The 20,717-nt window shown below is 36.6% G+C and overlaps 1 protein-coding gene across 1 annotated transcript in view; it reads right to left on the bottom strand.

The window, feature by feature from the left end:
- Positions 1-10,399: 10,399 nt before the first annotated feature.
- LOC134666744 (uncharacterized) overlaps positions 10,400-20,717 on the bottom strand; it is a 58,008-nt gene continuing 47,690 nt past the window's right edge. Inside the window, exons 2-6 of the mRNA XM_063524008.1 lie at positions 19,525-19,670; positions 14,402-14,575; positions 12,944-14,051; positions 11,909-12,437; positions 10,400-11,825 (exon numbers count right to left, since the gene is read on the bottom strand). Of these exons, the coding sequence (XP_063380078.1) occupies positions 10,647-11,825; positions 11,909-12,437; positions 12,944-14,051; positions 14,402-14,575; positions 19,525-19,570 (3,036 nt within the window). The 5' untranslated portion in view covers positions 19,571-19,670 and the 3' untranslated portion in view covers positions 10,400-10,646. The remainder of the gene's footprint in view (positions 11,826-11,908; positions 12,438-12,943; positions 14,052-14,401; positions 14,576-19,524; positions 19,671-20,717) is intronic.

The following is a 20,717-nucleotide window of genomic DNA, read 5'->3' as shown; positions in this document are numbered from 1 at the left end:
ATAATGTGCAATATAGTAAAACAAGATTTTTAACAACCGCTATCAGAAGGGGCTGAGAAAATGTTTACATATTATAAAAAATATCTTAAATTAAGGTCTGAGAGTTAGTTACACACGTGAACTCTCCTATGAGGCTGGCATCGTCACCACGAGTGTACGAAAGCCTCTATAAAAATTAAGAAAAAAAAAAAAAAAGATTTTTAACCTTGGACATTTTAAAATTTTCAAGTCTATGCCTACAATTACGATTCAAATCATAACAGAGTTATCGGTAAAAGGCTCACTTCAATTTACGTCGAGATTGGAATATAGCAAAGGAAATATCAGAGGTGTTTGTCGATGATACCAATCCGATTGAGTGTTCTGAGAATTCAGTCCCTTCATAGAGCTAAAAATGTCACGATAATGTATTGAAAAATTATGGATGGAAAACTCGATTTTTACTCAAGTAGCCTCCTATATAAGCCGTGGCGAAAAAGCCGGGATGACGCCAGGAAGAGAATAATGTTGTATAATTAATTAAATACGACGGAGAGTTATTCCGGGAAATATTTGACGGAAAGAAGCAACGAAACCTGTCTAGTTAGTTTTCTATAGGTACATAGATAAATACTTATCCTTATTACTGGATCCTGGTGTCCGGTATTTCTGGCAGCTGTGCAAATTGTGTGTGTGTGTGTGTGTGCTGTGTGTGTGGTGTGTGTGTGTATAAGTATTTATCTATGTACCTATAGATAACTAACTAGACAGGTTTCGTTGCTTCTTTCCGTCAAATATTTCCCGGAATAACTCGAAGCACAATGCAGGCATGTTGTGACCTACACCGTTGCACAGCTGCCAGAAATACCGGACACCAGGATCCAGTAATAAGGATAAGTATTTATCTATGTACCTATAGAAAACTAACTAGACAGGTTTCGTTGATTCTTTCCGTCAAATATTTCCCGGAATAACTCTCCGTCGTATTTAATTAATTATACAACATTATTCTCTTCCTGGCGTCATCCCGGCTTTTTCGCCACGGCTTATATAGGAGGCTACTTGAGTAAAAATCGAGTTTTCCATCCATAATTTTTCAATACATTATCGTGACATTTTTAGCTCTATGAAGGGACTGAATTCTCAGAACACTCAATCGGATTGGTATCATCGACAAACACCTCTGATATTTCCTTTGCTATATTCCAATCTCGACGTAAATTGAAGTGAGCCTTTTACCGATAACTCTGTTATGATTTGAATCGTAATTGTAGGCATAGACTTGAAAATTTTAAAATGTCCAAGGTTAAAAATCTTTTTTTTTTTTTTTTTTTCTTAATTTTTATAGAGGCTTTCGTACACTCGTGGTGACGATGCCAGCCTCATAGGAGAGTTCACGTGTGTAACTAACTCTCAGACCTTAATTTAAGATATTTTTTATAATATGTAAACATTTTCTCAGCCCCTGCTGATAGCGGTTGTTAAAAATCTTGTTTTACTATATTGCACATTATGATATACATATATGATACATATATGCAATCTCGGCTTATTAAAACGGAAGTGGAGGACTCGCGCGAAATAGCCTTTTCATACAAACGTAGTCTTCATTTTCTTTTCTGGATATTAACAACTTATTGAAAATATTTTCACACAATTAGTTGTATATTATCCACAGCTATGCCCGTACGTTTGATTTTTTCGAATTTTAAGTTATGATAAGAGTTAAAATTTTGCCAAATACTTATTTTAAATACTACTTCTATGTATTTTACTTGCCTCGATATTCAAAATCAACCTAGACAACACAACCTGTTTAACAACACAATGAAAAACTAGGCTTATAGGTTTTACTTTTTTTCAAAATTTTCAATACAAAAAAATATTTAAAAAAAGGGAAACCTATAAACCTAGACAATAGAGAATATATTATGCTGAAACGATCGACATTAAAATCATAGTGATAATTATGTTAAGATTAAGATTTAGTTAGTGGAAATCGTTTTCTCCAGAAATGGAAATCGTATGAAAAAAGTACTTTCTATAGCCTAACTAAGCCAACAGATTGTTATTTAAGAACACATCAAAGCAGCGAAGGTAGGTATGTATCCAAATGATAAGTACCGACTCAGCAAACATTTTTGGTCAATATTCCGATAAAGGCACCTATTTTAGGTCGCAAATAGGTGCCTTTATCGGAAAATTGACCAAAAATATTTGCTGGATAAGTGTCCAATACAGACCAATTCTTTTAAAATCAGAACATGTAGCCTCCTATATAAGCCGTGGCGAAAAAGCCGGGATGACGCCAGGAAGAGAATAATGTTGTATAATTAATTAAATACGACGGAGAGTTATTCCGGGAAATATTTGACGGAAAGAAGCAACGAAACCTGTCTAGTTAGTTTTCTATAGGTACATAGATAAATACTTATCCTTATTACTGGATCCTGGTGTTCGGTATTTCTGGCAGCTGTGCAACGGTGTAGGTCACAAAATGCAGGCATGTTTTAGATGGTATGTGGCAAAAGGTACCTTATTATGGTGGCTGGCGCTTACGTCGCATAGTGCGGCAATAATATTGGAGCGGCGTTAATAATAGCGTATGCGCCAACCGCCATATTTAAGGTACCTTTATCCGTGGGACGTCACATATCATGTTATGAGTTATGAGCAAATTATTGATTTCATGAGTAACACAGATAATATAGGTAACTGTTAGTGTTGCAGTCCCTCACGTGCTAATATTTTTCTTTAAGTAGGTACCTTTACATATATAGATATACAGGGTGTTACTGACCATCGGGCTTTAAATCCAGGGCTCAATTCTACTCTCTAAACTGAGCTACTTTTATTATGGCACCAACCCCGAAATCCCTAAATTTTTTTTACTTTTTCATACATTTTGGCTGATCAGATGTCGACGTTTTCTATGGAAAAACCAAAAATTTTTCCCCGATTTGAGGGTTGGTCCCATAGTAAAAGTAGCTTAGTTTAGCGAGTAGAATCGAGCCCTGGATTTAAAGCCCCATGGTCAGACACACCATGTAGATATGCCTAGCAAAAATGACTGTCAGTAATTGTTTTTCTACAATCAAAACGTTTAAAATGTATCAGAATGACAAATTGCAAACGAAAAATCACGTAATCAATGCGTATTTCTTTTAACCGCATACTCTATCACTGACAAGCCATTTTGTATTTATTCGGAAACGTTACCGATTAATGTTTGATAATAAGTCTCAGGTGAATTCGTCATACCTATCGATATGCTAATTTCTGATTTGGTTGCGGGATTTATGCGTGGACAAGAGGGAAATTAATGTATATGCCAAGCGAATTACCGCGGTACTGAATAATCGATGGTAGCAAAGAGAATAGAGTGTATAGAGAGTTATTGTCATGGTAAATGATGTAGCCACAGTACATTTACTGCCAATTTTCGACAGAATATTAAAACTGTTAGAAGGCCATTTGACTTTGATCCTTATTCTTTCACTGATACATATATGATACTGTATGTGTTAACTTGTTAAATATTAATATTAACGTCATCTACTCGACACTAGGCCAAAGGCAAGTAAGTCTCGTTTACGTTAGCTACCGTTCCGTTTGGGAAATATTTTCCACTTTTCCTTTTTCTAAGCATTCTGGTATCGTTCGTAGACGTTTCAGCTTAATACAAAAAAAATTTAGCAAACCTGAAAACCGCCTTTTAACCAATGGTAACTGAAAGGCAATGTAAATAAAAACAAAAACGACGCAAGATGGAGAGTTTACAGGAAGGTAGCGTTTGTTTGATCGTGTTTCAGAGGTCTGTATGGACCCCTTGTCTCTACCACTATCGCTGTGCTGTCGATGACAGCCTTTGTGTTGCCAGACGCGATGCCTTTCAAACGAGCGCTGATAACAAAATCACTCCGCTATAACCTGATATTTTTTGTAAGCTTTCGAAACAAGGAACGAATATAATAGCCCAATAAAAACAACTTTTAAAAGTTATGAAATATTTAGACTCCTTATTTTTCATACAAAATAAATATTATCATCAATGGACGCCATCGTCACGCCATTATCATTGTGATTGACGTTGCTTGTCACGTCTTAAACATAACAAAATTCGCAATACATTGCGTCTTAGAATAAACTTAAAGTGTATTAAAAATCAAACCAAAAGTAATTTTTAAAAGTCGCTGAACAAATGTTGGTCAATATGAGGAGTACAGCCTACGGTTTAATTTTTTGCTCATATTACAGGCCATACCCGGTATACCACTGTGCAAAAAAAGCTTGATTTTCTAATTTAATTTGGAATGATAAGATACATATTTAAAATCCATATTAATATGTATATTTTTTTTATTATAAATGCGAAAGTGTGTCTGTCTGTCTGTTACCTCTTCACGCTTAAACCGCTGAACCGATTTAGTTGAAATTTGGTATGGAAATAGTTTGAGTCCCGAGGAAGGACATATGGTAGTTTTTATCACAGAAATCACCCTTTAAGGGGTAGGTATGGATTAAAAGCAGATTGGATAAAAAATATGCTACCCAAATTACTAACTCCACTCAGACGAAGTCGCGGGCAAAAGCTAGTAAAATATAATTAAGTAACATTTCGGTATGAAAAAATTTGAGTTAGACACTAATCATATTCATAACAAATTCAGATCAAATTCATAACCTGTTATTACAATCAGAATACGCTTCTAGGTATACTATTAAGACTCACAATAGTCACAATAAGTGTTTTGTGTAGCTACTCGTTTATGGCTTAATACCTACCTGACTCGCTACGTGCATAGTTTATAAAATTAAAAGTTGTGTTTAGTTGATAGCCGAGATAGAAGTAGGTAGTGTAAAAAGTTACTTTGGCTTCTGGCTGCTTAATAAACAAAATCCACTTTGGAAACCGTACATGTTAGCCTAGTTAAGTTGAACTAAAAACTGGACAAGTGCGAGTCGAACTCGCCCACCGAGGGTTCCGTACAAATTTAACTAATTTATACATATATATTTTTTATTTTATTGTTCACTTAATAGTTTTAAGATTTTTCTCTGTATTTGTAGTGTAAGACTATATCATTTGCCAAATTACATAGTTCTAGGTAATCTAGGTCAACGGGAAGTACCCTATACATTTTGATTTCCTTGAGTGTCGAAATTTACGTTCATTTACGCCGTATCTTTTTTTTGCGTTAACTTATAAGTTTGGTTTATTCATAGCTTTAAGGGACTGTGGATTTGAGTATATGGTTTTAATTTCAACTCGATACCTCCACGCGTTCCCGAGATAAAGGGTCTTGACAGACAGACGGACGGACAACAAAGATCCTCTATAAGGGTTCTTTCTTTTGAGGTGCGGAACCCTAAAAATCACAGTCGAGCTTATTAAATTTATAAAACAGCTTACATTAATCTTAGTTTCATAACTCCAGGCCCCATTGTTTCTTTCGGCGCCCCGCGTTGCATGAAACGACTTTAATTAAGATATCATGGGAAATAAACCAAGCTCTCGGCTCTTTGAAATATTATACGGTGGAGTAAATTTGATACCCGTAGACACATAATTTGTTTTATCGTATATTATGTATTGCTTTGTAGATCGCGTTATATCTGGTCGGGATATACAAAAGGCGACATGCTCATTACCGTTATTAATGATGGATACGTGAGATGAGATCATTATTTATAATATGTAGAATATGTCCAATTACTACTGCGTCATTTCGACGTATTTTTGTTTGAAGTAGACTTTGGTGTATTTCTGCATTATGAAGCCTACCTACTAACAAAGCATGTTGTTATTATTAACCAATTTTAATTCAATATTTATTCATGTGTTTATTAAAATATTATTAGGTACCTACTCGGTCTGGGTATTGATTTCTTAAGGGGAAATTTTGTGTTTCACTCTGTAATAAAGTTAGTTTAAGAGGGGGCTTAAAACCAGGAAACTAGCTAGGTATGTAGGGTAACGATATACAACTGAAAATAAATTAAAATTACACATGTAGAAAATATACTTAATCTAGTTTCCGTGTGATTTTTTTACGGCATTTACCGTTGATGTAAATGTGTAAAAATTCAATGCAAATCCTGCAATTTTAAATCCCCTGTTAGCCTTGGTCAGGTATCGATAGGTATTTGCACTAAGATTTAAACAACAACTTTGCCCCCTTGTAAAACAAATAACTGTTAGGAATTTTGTATGAAGTGAGAATAGTGAAAGTGAAATAAATAAAATACATGTTAAACTTTCATTTATTTAATTATTTCTATACGCAAAATAGCACAAAAATATACAAAAGTACAAATTTTTAGATTTAATTACATATAAAAGTAATTTTAGTAGGGTGACGGCACCAGTAATGGACACGGCACCAATTATGGACATTTTTTACGTTGATCGAATTTTTTAAGCAACTGTCCCAACATTTTTCAACTGGCAACAGTAAAGCATAACCAATAGACGTTTGAGCTGTCATTTTGACACATGTCACCAAAATCAGCCGTTTTGTTCTAAGATGGCTGCGAAGTGAAATCTCGTTGCGGGCGGTGGTCATAAAAATCCGTTATTGTTGTTGAAATCGTTAAGGAGGTGAGTACATATTTGTGCATGCTGTTATCTTGTGTTATGTTGTAATGAGATTTGATGTTATTTTTACTGAATAATACTATATTGCAAGTAAATTGAGCTAAGTTGAATATGTCCAATCACAGCAATAAGTTTTTTGTGGGGTTTGTTCATTACTGGATTCGATATTTTATGAAATTCAGTAATGGACAAGTGTCCAAGCTTAAGCTTTTTATTACTTTTTTAGTTTATTGTGTTAAATTATTTAATTTATTGCACTAAACATTTGAGTTGGGTTGATTTTGTGATTGCTCTTTATTTTCCAATAATGGACGATGTCCATAACTGGGATTTTTAGTTGTCCATAATTGGGCTCTTTGTTTTGTCTTAGATGGATGGATAAATGTGGTCGGACTGCAAAAACTGCCAGGGTAAGGCGAGGCCGACCAAGCCATACGTCAACAGGTTTATTTTGCTATTATAATCCGTTTTTTATTCATCCTATTTTTCGATGAGGCAAATAATAGCTGTCACGTGGTACCACAAATTTGGTCGGACTGCAAAATCTGCCAGGCTACGGTGAGGCCGACCAAGCCATACGTCAACAGGTTTTTTTTAGCTATTATAATCCGTTTTTATTCATCCTATTTTTCGACAAGGTAAATTGTAGCTGTCACGTGGTACCACAAATTTGGTTGGACTGCAAAAACTGCCAGGCTACGGTGAGGCCGACCAAGCCATACGTCAACAGGTTTATTTTAGCTATTATAATCAGTTGTATCATTCTATTTTTTGATGAAGTAAATTGTAGCTCTCACGTGGTACCACAAAATTGGTCGGACACAGGATCCTGCCAACACAGGATTTGGCCGACCACTTTACTTTTACTGTCCGCAAAGGCAGCTATCGTAACATACAAGTTTCATACGATTTTTCGATAAGATTTTTTTGATGTTTTTTTTATAACTGTGGTCGGACTGCAAAAACTGACTGGTTATGGTGAGGCCGACCAAGACACGTCAACAGGTTTATTTTAGCTATTATAATCTGTTTGTTTCATTCTATTTTTCGATGAGGTAAATTGTAGGGATTGTAGCTGTCACGTGGTACCACAAATTTGGTCGGACTGCAAAAACTGCCAGGCTAAGATGAGGCCGACCACTTTTTTTTTACTGTCCCCAAAGTCAGGTACCCTACCATACAAGTTTCATTCTATTTTTCGATGAGGTATTTTTTTTATGTTTTTTTGGTCCAACGTTTTCGCCATTTGTACAAAATCTGCCAGGTTAAGCCTAGGCCGACCAAGTGCGTTGGACGGTACTAAATGTCAGGTACCTCTACAGGGTAGGTACATTCTATTTTTTGATCAGGTTTGTTTCATGCAGCCGGCAACCGGACTAAAACTCTTATAGTATAACTTAGAAATCTAAATGAAAGTTCAAATAGCGTTAATAAAAGTTGATTTGTGACATCATTTGTTTCATTTATGTGTTCAATACAAAAGTGTCCATTAATGGATGTTCATAATTGGGTCCATGTCCATGACTGGGTGTCCATTACTGAATTTTTGATGTCCATCAATGGTGATTTCGTAAATTTCAATTTATATATTTTTTATTAATTATGTATTAAACATACAGAATTTATGGTTTTGTTTAAATGTTCCTCATGTATTTAAGTGCCGAAAAAAAAATCACCATTTTTGTATCGTCAAAAAACATCCCATTTTTAAACGAAATTCTAATTTAGTGCGCTTAACATGTCCATGATTGGTGCCGTCACTCTATTTCTATATAATTACAAGTATTTATGGTTTATGTACAAGGTTTTCAGTATTAAATACCATTATTTACAAAAGCAATAACTAAAATGACATCCATATATTCATATGATTATTTTAGCATATTGCTGTAGTATTTCTAAAATCAAAACATTATTATTCCTTTACCACACGCGCAGGAACGCAGCGTCACACTAAGCTGGGAAACTTTATAAGAAAATATACAACTTTAAAGTTTTCGTGTTCCCACAAAGGCCATAAATCTCAACATTCTGCTGCTTTTGCACTGTTTACTGCTCACCCACTCGCAATATAGTTTATCACATGCACTGCAAACAACGACGCACTCGCTTAAATTTTAGTTTTTAAAAACTTACGTGTTATCGTAATCACTGGCACTGAGAGTTCTGCACTATGATTTATACACGTCCAAAATCACACACAGCTTTCCTTAGATTTAAGTATTTATCCTACGTATGGAAAAGGTGCAAATGGTGCGGGGAAATATCCTTGGTAGCCGGCGCTGGGTTGGACAGGCAGCGAGGAAGTTACATACGACGTCAGTACCGTCGGCACAACTTTAGTTGTGTACACACTTACACAGTCTTCGCGCCGAAAGTCAGTTTCAAAACTTGGCTGTCTGTCGCTGTCACTTCTGTGTTCATGACAACCGGCGTCGAAGTTACTGAAAACTGTTGAGGGAATAAGGGGTTAAGTGGCTGTAGGGGCAGAGCGGGAAGACTGCTGGTGCCGATTTCGTACTCAGTTTTCGTAACAGTAGCTACTGGTCTGGAAATTGTGCTGTGGACAGTGCTTTTGCCGTCGAAGAACGGAATCACGTGGGACTTGTAGATCGTCTCGTATGTCAGGATCGGTTTAGAAGTGGTTACCACGTTAGGGATTTGTGCAGCCGCTGCAGGGTTGAGTAGCCTTAATAGAGCCAGCTGTTGTGCTTGCTCTGGAGTTAAGGCTGGTGTGGGAGGTGTTGGGGATTCCGTCACATGATTGCCCTTGTTTTGACCGTGGGCCTTCTTTGATCTCAGGTGGTTATCTGGCACCCTGTATTTGTCTACTTCAGTAAGATCGAAGTCAGATCCGATGTTTGCTAAATCCAGGTCTAGTGGGAATACTTTACGCGGAACTCCTTCCTCATCTTCATTACTGTCCCCGAAATCTAATTCTAAGTGTAGTTCCGACCCAGCTTCATCGAGACGACTATTGAATTCCTTTAGAGTTTTGCTGGGTATGAATTGGAAGTAGTCCATTGGTGGCAGCGTTTTAGTTGCTGTGACAAATCTTGTGATTTGGTAGGTTTGAATGAACGTTAGACTGCTTGTTAAATTGACGTCTCTTACTACTGGTAAGATATGCGTTTTTAGCATGTGCTGTGTAGTGCTAAAAGTTTCTGTTACAGTTTCTAACGGAGGAGTTTCCATATCAGAAGATAATGTTATTGCAGGCAGTGTAGCTATGCTTGAATCTAAATTATGATCTTTTCCATAAGGAGATGCCGTGGCCAGTATGTTTTCTGTCAAAGGTTCGTTCAGAGCGCTTGGTGCATTAATAACTGCAGTTGGTTCGATACGCAAATCCTGCAATTTTCAATCCCCTGTTAGCCTTGGTCAGGTATCGATAGGTATTAGCACTAAGAGTTAGACAACAACTTTGCCCCCTTGTGAAACAAATAACTATTAGGAATTTTGTATGAAGTGAGAATAGTGAAAGACAAATAAATAAAATACATATTAAACTTTCATTTATTTAATTAGGTATTTCTATACGCAAAATAGCACAAAAATATACAAAAGTACAAATTTTTAGATTTAATTACATATAAAAGTAATTTTAGTATTTCTATCTAATTACAAGTATTTATGGTTTATGTACAAGGTTTTCAGTATTAAATACCATTATTTACAAAAGCAATAACTAAAATGTCATCCATATATTCATATGATTATTTTAGCATATTGCTGTAGTATTTCTAAAATCAAAACATTATTATTCCTTTACCACACGCGTAGGAACGCAGCGTCACACTAAGCTGGGAAACTTTATAAGAAAATATACAACTTTAAAGTTTTCGTGTTCCCACAAAGGCCATAAATCTCAACATTCTGCTGCTTTTGCACTGTTTACTGCTCACCCACTCGCAATATAGTTTATCACATGCACTGCAAACAACGACGCACTCGCTTAAAGTTTAGTTTTTAAAAACTTACGTGTTATCGTAATCACTGGCACTGAGAGTTCTGCACTATGATTTATACACGTCCAAAATCACACACAGCTTTCCTTAGATTTAAGTATTTATCCCACGTATGGAAAAGGTGCAAATGGTGCGGGGAAATATCCTTGGTAGCCGGCGCTGGGTTGGACAGGCAGCGAGGAAGTTACATACGACGTCAGCACCGTCGGCACAACTTTAGTCGTGTACAACGTTGTGTACACAGTTTTCGCGCCGAAAGTCAGTTTCAAAACTTGGCTGTCTGTCGCTGTCACTTCTGTGTTCATGACAACCGGCGTCGAAGTTACTGAAAACTGTTGAGGGAATAAGGGGTTAAGTGGCTGTAGAGGCAGAGCGGGAAGACTGCTGGTGCCGATTTCGTACTCTGTTTTCGTAACTGTAGCTACTGGTCTGGAAATTGTGCTGTGGACAGTGCTTTTGCCGTCGAAGAACGGAATCACGTGGGACTCGTAGATCGTCTCGTATGTTAGGATCGGTTTTGAAGTGGTAACAACGTTAGGGATTTGTGCAGCCGCTGCAGGGTTGAGTAGCCTTAATAGAGCCAGCTGTTGTGCTTGTTCTGGAGTTAAGGCTGGTGTGGGAGGTGTTGGGGATTCCGTCACGTGATTGCCCTTGTTTTGGCCGTGGGCCTTCTTTGATCTCAGGTGGTTATCTGGCACCCTGTATTTGTCTACTTCAGTAAGATCGAACTCAGATCCGATGTTTGCTAAATCTAGGTCTGGTGGGAATACTTTACGCGGAACTCCTTCCTCATCTTCATTGCTGTCTCCGAAATCTAATTCTAAGTGTAGTTCCGACCCAGCTTCATCGAGACGACTGTTGAATTCCTTTAGAGTTTTGCTGGGTATGAATTGGAAGTAGTCCATTGGTGGCAGTGTTTTAGTTGCTGTGACAAATCTTGTGATTTGGTAGGTTTGAATGAACGTTAGACTGCTTGTTAAATTGACGTCTCGAACAACTGGTAAGATATGCGTTTTTAGCATGTGTTGTGTAGTGCTAAAAGTTTCTGTTACAGTTTCTAACGGAGGAGTTTCCATATCAGAAGATAATGTTATTGCAGGCAGTGTAGCTATGCTTGAATCTAAATTATGATCTTTTCCATAAGGAGATGCTGTGGCCAGTATATTTTCTGTCAAAGGTTCGTTCAGAGCGCTTGGTGCATTAATAACTGCAGTTGGTTCGATACGTTTTTGAATCGTAGATGTGACGGTGATAATACGAGTGTTTTTAACGCGTCCAACCTGCAACAAGGTAAATTAAGATGTTAAAAAGTATCTATATAACGTGAAACTTAATTAATGCCTTTCTTTAACATTTATCATACCTGGAAAGTGTAGGGAGACTTGATCGTAGCAATTTCATAGTAAACATCTTTGAAGTCAGCAGGAGTTGATATTTCAACCTTTAGTGTTTCTACTGGTGGAGGTTTCTCTATGGAATTATCATCAGCATCGTTTTCTAACAAAGAACTGGCTCCGTTTTGAGAGCCTTGCAACTCGAGATCATTGTCGATTCTTGATTGAGGTGATACGTCATTGGAATTTATGTCCTCTAGGAGTGGGTTGGAGTTGGGTGTCGTTTGTTCATCATCACCGTTCATTTTTCTGATTGTAACCTTCGGTTTAGGGCTTGTTTTGTATTGCCATCGCCCTGAACCTGGTGCACGATTAAGTTTGAATTTATAGACGCTGGTGGATGCAACTGGAGTTACTTGATCAACTGGTGTGGCTTGCACACGAGGCTTAAATCCACGTCTTGATTGATTATCGTTGTTTGAAGGTGTAACGATAGTCTTATGGCCGGAGTTACGATTGCTCTTTCTTCTGTTTGAGAATGATGGAGTGGCGGTTTCACTAAAAACAAAATTAATAAAATTCAGTATATATGTGTTTTGTATAATTTGCAACCAGTCCTCAGAAGATGTGAGGCATTAAGTTCGCCTTTTGTACATAAAGTTTTTCTTTTGTACAATAAAGTTTACATAAATAAATAAATGCGACTATTTATTCAGAAAACACTACTAAAAATATTTCAACCTATCTTGAGACTTCTGTTAACATTTAAAAAAATACTATTTAATTATCACAGAAAAATGGCTGAACAAATTTGGATGAAACTTGGCAGGTAGACAGTTGTTAACATGTACTAAAACGGAAAATGGTATACTTGTTTTTAGTGTCCGTGGAAAGTAGGTACTAAATATTTTTTGTTAATTCGAATAACATCGAATTAATTGACACATCAGTCAATTAATTCGATGTTGTATGGTCCCAATTACATATACTCTTTTTACGAAAATTTTATAAAAAACATTGCCAGATCAGTTTTTTAAACTCTTAACATGTTGTCCCTATCTTACCTTTGAACACGTTGGGTGTGCGATGAATTACGGTTTTTGAATTTTTTGCTTGGTGCTGGAGAAGTGTCATGATTATCGTTATCGGAATTGCTTTGAGGGCGATGTCTGTTTTTAAATGAACTGCCATTAGATGTTTGCCTTCGAGGTTTACCAAAACTAGTTTCTTCATCGCTGATTGACGGTGTTGGTTCTAAGTTATGTCTATTATGATTTTTAGGTAACGAAGGTCCGACCGTTTTCAAAATTCTGTGCGTTGGGCTTGGAGAAATTTTTGCTCTATGACCCGGCGATTGTAAAATTTTCGAATTGCTGTTTAAGACTTGGGCGTATTTCCCAGATATAAAGGTACCAATAACACTAGTCTCATGTACGGTAGTGACCCCATCCTTAACTATAGTCCCTCCGAGAGTGGTTACGAGGCCAAGTGGATGCTCGTCATCATCCGGGGGAGGAGCTGGCTGGTGTACTCTATGTTTAGAACCATGCTTTGGCTTTTGGCCGGGGACCTTGGAGGGTCTTAAATTGACAACCTTGTATGTTTCTTCGACAAACTCTGATGGTTGGCGCGATAGGAAATCGTATTCCGGTTCACCAATGTTATTGTTTGTGATCAAAACGGCCGGTTCTTCCTCGGGGTTATCGGATTTAATTTCAACGACGCTGCTCACTTTTGACTTATATACAGCGGACTGTGGTGAATCATGTTTTATTTCAACTTTGCTACTCAATGTAACAGGTTTGTTTTTAGAAGCGTCAGGTTTAGACTTTTTATTGCTAGACTGAGAATTTTTTGGATTTTGGGGAGCCGGTTTTGACGCTGTACTTTCTACAATTTTAGATGGACCAGCTACAACTTCAACTTTCGTTATTATCTGTTTCTGCTCTTTAGCGACAGATTTTGGACTGTTAGGTACTTTGTCTTCTTTTTTCGAGCTAACTACAGATACAGCGCTGGAAATGGCAGGAGGACCGGTGGGCTTATTGGTTTTGTCTTTGTCCGCTATTTTGCTTGGCTTGATAGCTTCAGGTTTTATACTTGTAACTGATGGCGGCGGTGGTTTCGTTTCAATTATGTTCTCTTGGACAGATTTTTCGGTGCTTGGTGGTTCTGAAATTAAAGAATACACTGTTAATTTAATTACTTGATACTTGCACGACTTTCGTGACAGATTTTACTAACAGAAATCACTCGTATAGGCAGTTAAAAGGATTTGTTATTTTTCTACGTTAAATCATTGATAAACTTTTTTACTAGCAATGAATCAAGTAAAAAAGTGAAGTGATCCCATACAGTGTACATTTAGTGTACCGCGAACAAAGTTTTGTGCGGTACACTAAAAAAAAGTAAGTTGAAATAGTAAGAATTGTATTCAAGACACATGTACATACTAAACAAAAATATAATGCAAAAAAATATTTCTCGTCTAAATAACATAGGGTTGTGAAAAATTCTTTGACCTGGTGGTGGTGCTGACTGAGGGGAGAAGACCATGACAGTATTGCCTATTGTTGTGGTGAAGTCCAGAAAGCCGTAGACGGTCTGGGTGAGGTACTGCCCGGCTGCGGGCTGCGGGCTCGGCGGCTGGGGCGCTCCACCATCGTAAACTGGTCCTTCAGCTAAAACTATACTACCTGAAATTCGAAAGCGATTTTGATTACTTAAATGTAATGCAAATGTAGTCATTTACTTAAACAGTTAAAATAAATAATCACTAGTGGTAATAACGTTTTAATTTCATGGCAGCGTTGTTGTGTTCATGGAATCCGTAAAGTAAAATTCAGCTGTTATTAATTAAAATTAATAACCTTTAAATGAACTTTAATTTGCCGTCTGCTTCAGAACTGGTACTTTAACTCGACCACGCTGTCATGAAATTAAAACGATGTTACCGATCACTAAATTATTTAATCACATCAAAATTGCAGAACTAATTAAAATAGGTATGCGTAGAACCTGTTATGTAGGCACACCCTTATTTACATTTAAAATGTAAAAAGCTTGAAACAAAGCACATAGATAAAGCAGAGAACCAGTGTCGGCATTACTTCAGAGCCATTTGTCGGCAAATGATCCGTAATAGTACCTTCATATGGCTTAAAAAAGGGTGTTAGCAAAACAAAGTCATTGGAGAGATACGAGTGTGTCTAAACTAATGACGTGTTATGCAGTTTAGCGATGTATTAACTTTTGATAAAAATATTTTAGGCACTCATATTTAACGACTAACGGATAAATGTTTATGCCTTGTCATTGTTTGTTTCCCCCTACGATTAAGATTTCTGTAAGCCTTATGACGCCATTGATGGTACCGACGTAGTGTGATCTATTAATGTGACGTAACGTGACGGCTCATATCTATTTATATATTATTCTCATTATTTTAATGATACGTTCAACACACTGTTAATATAAAAAGAGTTAGTATCATCAAATTAACGGTTAATTGCAGTTAAACGTGTCAAGTACTCACAACGAAAACTGAAAAATTGTAACTCTACTAACAATTTGGTCATACAGAGTCTCCTCCTTTATAAAGTCATCAAAGTAGGTTGGAGGGCACAGGCCTTCTCTCATGCGCGAGAGGGCTTGGGCTATGGGCCACTCTGGCCCAATGCGGAATTGCGGACTTCACCTACACCTTTGAATTTCTTCGCAGATGTATTCAGGTTTCCTCAGGAAGTTTTCCTTCACCGAAAAGCAAGTGGTAAATATGTGTTACATTGTTATATTCAAATTTATATACTTAGGTAACTAATAAAAATATAGTTACGAGTGTTAATTTTAAGCTACCGAACACGTATATACGTATAGTCATATTTGAAATTCCGTACGATTAGGTAAAGTTGTACAAAGTAGGAACAACATATATATAAATACCATACGTTAGTATATGTAGTAGGTATAAATGTAGCTGTGTTTCCGAGGCCAAAAGGTAACAAATTCAACGGGGATTGTGACTAGAGCTCTTCCTTCCGGGCCATTTGCCAGCAAGTGGGCTGAGATAGTCTACGGATCGGGAACCTCAAGCGCCCTGATGTTTATACTTTCAATTACTTAACTCCAAACATTGTGTACCCACACACACTTGGAGCCACGATAAGTGATACCATTTCGTGGAGTACCGCCTGTTTAACCTGTATAACAATTACGCCGTTTAGAAAAGACCTTATCTCGTTACAAAGGCATGCGTAAACGTAATCTAATGTAATTGAAAACTGCCTAAGTACGCGTAGCTTGAGTAAAATATACAAGTCTGTTAGACACTAACTTACTAGACATTTCGACTTTAATGTAAGTAGGTATGCGATTTACTTAGTTCAAAAGAGGACAACCTCGTGCAAGAGGGGAGGCATGTGCTCAGCAATAATGGGACGCATGACGCATGTATATTAGGTTGAAAAGAAATTGAGGTCACATAAATAAAATGACTCATTGTGTTAGAATTGTTAGTAAAGGTTTTTTTTTGCATAACACGGAGGAAATTAATTTTCATAGGAACGAAACGAAAACGAAGATTGAGGTTTTAACACCTAGAAAAATATACCATACTTAAGACTGCGTTCGTTTTATTTCAAAATATTTAATAACGTCGCTTTATAAGCAGTAAACGGTTCGATTCTCTTAATGAGACACATAACATATTTGTTCTTGCGTATTTATAGATTCGCCGTAATCTTTATTCGCCCTTTTTATGAGCTTTCCATGTTTGTTTACTCTGCACGGTGCTTGAGAGGATCGTAAAGGATAATACTTAATTCGTGTATTCCTGATCTTGTTGTGAGACTAAAAGCCGTATATTAAAAAAAACCCGGACAAGTGCGAGTCGGACTCGCGCACGAAGGGTTCCGTGCCATAAAGCAAAAAAAAACGAAAAAAATGCAAAAAGAAAACGGTCACCCATCCAAGTACTGACCACGCCCGACGTTGCTTAACTTTGGTCAAAAATCACGTTTGCTGTATGGGAGCCCCACTTAAATCTGTATTTTATTTTGTTTTTAGTATTTGTTGTTATAGCGGCAACAGAAATACATCATCTGTGAAAATTTCAACTGTCTAGCTATCACGGTTCGTGAGATACAGCCTGGTGACAGACGGACGGACGGACGGACAGCGAAGTCTTAGTAATAGGGTCCCGTTTTACCCTTTGGGTACGGAACCCTAATAAGGGTTTTTTAAACAGATATCAAAGTGAGAAAGAACACTAAGCAAAACCTATCGGATTTATAACAAAAATATATGTTAATTTTAAATGATGGTCTTTGTAAATAAATTCAATTTTCAAGTAATTAGCAGTCAAAACTCGAAAATAGTTCGGGTCAGATTTTAACTAATTATGTTTATTACTACTTTGTTTTGTAGTAAAGTTAGTAGTAGTACCTAGTAATAAATTACTAATTTGAGTTTTTAGATTTTTCCATATTATCTATTTTCCATAATTGCCAAATTTCATAGTTCTAGGTCAACGGGAAGTACCTACCCTATTACATTTTGATTTTACTGTAATTCAGTTTTCATAGATATTTGAATAGATTAGATAATTAGCTTTTTTTCAGTAGACCGTCTGTCCTTTGTACAGTCAGCAGCAGAAGTTGCTAAGTGGGTGAGGTGTTCAAAATTACCTTGACACGCGCTTATTCTCAATAACAAAGTCGTGTCCAGATCATTTTGAACATCGCGCCCGCTTAGCAACTTCTGCTGCTAACGTAGCCGAGTTTTGCAGGCTTACCTGCCCTGTAAACCTATGGAAATATACGTGTATGGTATGAGCACTATTTATTTGCGATTCATATTTAATAATCGAAATATTGTTACGCATGAATAAGGATACTCGCAATCTGGGCCATGTGAAATGTTCCGTGAATTATCGTTTTAATTAACACGTTAGCGTGCGAATTTACAACATGTTTACCTACTGCAGTTTAATGGGTATTTTTTACATCATCATCATCATCATATCAACCCTTTTTCGCCCATTGCTGAACATAGGCCTCATATCGCCGGCCAGCAATGGCGTATTAATAGTACGCCAATTGTCCTGGCTAATAGCTAATCTCATCCAGTTAGGAAAATTATGGCGACCCGAATCTTTTAACCAACCCCGAACCGATAAAATCGAACAAAGATTCTGATAAATTTAAATAACAATGGTCTTCATCCTGCTCACGTATTGTCTTATGTTTGAATAAACATGTGAGATTCAAATATTATTTATTAGTGCATTCGAACTTAATATACATACTAGATATATTTAAATTAGATATCAATCTCCTTGTTTTTATTTATTCGTTAATAATTTGAAAAGTATGACTCATAGCAGAAAAAACCTTATACGTAAATAATAATAATATTTAAAAAGACAAAGCAGCGGGTAAGTTAATTATAAATAATTTTAAAGTCCCTTCTTAGTTATTTGTAAATAACTCGTAAACGGGGTCCCATAGCAAAATAGGTTTTTAAGAATAATCTAGTTATTTAACACTTGCTTGTGTCGCATCGCATGTCGAATATACGAGCAGGTATCCGTAGGTCAGTTTTCGCATGGTAGTCTGGCATAATTTGGCTCCGAGCTATCAAACGTACGAATGGAAATATGGCAGAAAGCATGAAACGGTATGAACAAGAAGTGAAACAGAATTAAATAACATGAGAATTTAGATTGGAAACGTATCAGTCTCGATGCCGCTTGCGCTTAAGAGTCCGCAGAAAGCTCGGGCGAATTTCACCTTCCTAACAAACGGAGTTTCGTTCTCTTTTTTTAAAAACTACGTGTTGGATTGTAATGAAACTGCACAAATAATGATATGAGATATATCTATGCATGTAATTACTCGTAGTTTATATAGCTCCAGCTTATAAAACAAACGAAATAGAGCAAAAAATAAATATTTTGTATTAAAATGAAAAACTAAAAATTCGGTGTAATTTTTTAACTATAGTATCTGAAGCTACACCAACTAATTGCAGCCATAGATACACCTTATCCTATTGTAAGTACAAAGTTTCAGAGCTATCTACTCGTAGCTACTCTAGCTAGTCGTTTTAAAATGGGAGCGTATTTAACTACGTTTGTACGGAGAACCGAGGTTGCTGCGGACTCATAAGTGAAACCAAATATATGAAAAAGCGCTGCAATAGTTAGTATTTTTTTCATCCAAATTCGTAGGTATATGCGTACAGTATGTATTAAGTCCAAAAATGTATTACATTAAAACAATCATAAGTACATAGGCAAAGGGTTAGGTAATACATATGTGGGTAGGGTAGAAAAGTGGTTTCAATCGATGTGTGGAAGGGCGGCACCGTCGTCGAACTCAAGCCACCTGGCGGTGGACTTAAAACGGTGGCGTGTGTCTCGGATACACATGTTGGTGGCGCGTATAACGGCGATACTGATCCTACATCTCAGCCAGCCCAGTATGGTGCTTAGAGAAGAACGGTTCCACTGTTGAGATATGGTTTCTGCGTACAGTATGTTGTTGTTGCTGGTGAAGAGTGCCCACAATCGTCACGTCCCTCAGCCATGAGGTTACGACAAGGAAAAGAAAGGCATAGAGATGTAAGAAAAGTAAAAAATACTTACATAAATGGGCGCTCACGCCAAGAAGAATAATGAGTCTGGGATCCATGGCAATGACAATGACGTATCTCAGAGAAGACGATCAAAACAAAGTCGCTTGTTTGTGATGTGATCTCATTTTGATACACTAACGTAACTTGTGGCGGTACCTGAAACAAAAAGAAGTGATATTATTAAATTAATTATATCAAATGAATACGTAACCGTACCTATCTGTCTACTTGTACTTATGTTATTATGACTAATGTTAAGAAATATAATTCTTAAAAGGAGGCCTATTCAGCTAGGGATTTCTTATATCATAAAACGGTTATGGATATGGAAAAACAAATCCATTACCGTTTCATAACAAGAACACTATTTGACTAGACCTCTAGGCCATTTTTTAACCAGCTCGCTTTGTAAATAAAATTATGATACTGATATAATTATAAAAATGGCTCAAAAATGTGAAAAGCTAATGTCTTCGGGGCCTAAGCCCAGCAAACATTTTAAGTATTTTTTCCTAGGCTCGAAGAAGATTTTACCAATTTAAGTAAAAATTACGTCCTAAGTCACCAATTATTTTACGTATTGTACACTTTTACTTCCAAGTCAAAATATAGGGACAATAAAACGTAAATTTCACTTCATAAATACACCATGAAGTCAGGGACTTTGGGGTTGAAAATAAGGCGAAATATTAGGTAAAATTAACCTTAAACCCTGACCAATAGGTCAAATCTACTAATAAGGTATTTCAGGTGTATTTGCGACGTAATTATCACTTATACGGGGACTATGAAGTCACGGACTTAATGGTTGAAAATAAGTCGAATTACTAGGTAAAATTAACTTCGTACCCTGATGAATAGGTCAAATTTACTAATAAGGCCTTTTAGGTGTATATGCGACGTAATTATTTCTTATACGGAGACCATAAAGTCAGGGACTTAATGGTTGAAAATCAGTCGAAATATTAGGTAAAATTAACTTCGAATCCTGACCAATAGATCAAATTTACTAATAAGGCCTTTTAGGTGTATATGCGACGTAATTATTTCTAATACGGGGACCATGAAGTCAGGGACTTAATGGTTGAAAATAAGTCGAAATATTAGGTAAAATTAACTGCAAAATCCGACGAATAGGTCAAATGTACTAATAAGACATTTTAGGTGTATTTGCGACGTAATTATTTCTTATACGGAGACCTT

Source organism: Cydia fagiglandana, chromosome 8 (genome assembly GCF_963556715.1).
Source record: "Cydia fagiglandana chromosome 8, ilCydFagi1.1, whole genome shotgun sequence".
Lineage (NCBI taxonomy): Eukaryota > Metazoa > Arthropoda > Insecta > Lepidoptera > Tortricidae > Cydia > Cydia fagiglandana.
The sequence above is the reverse complement of the archived record's forward strand: the minus strand, read 5'-3'. Positions and strand labels throughout refer to the sequence as shown.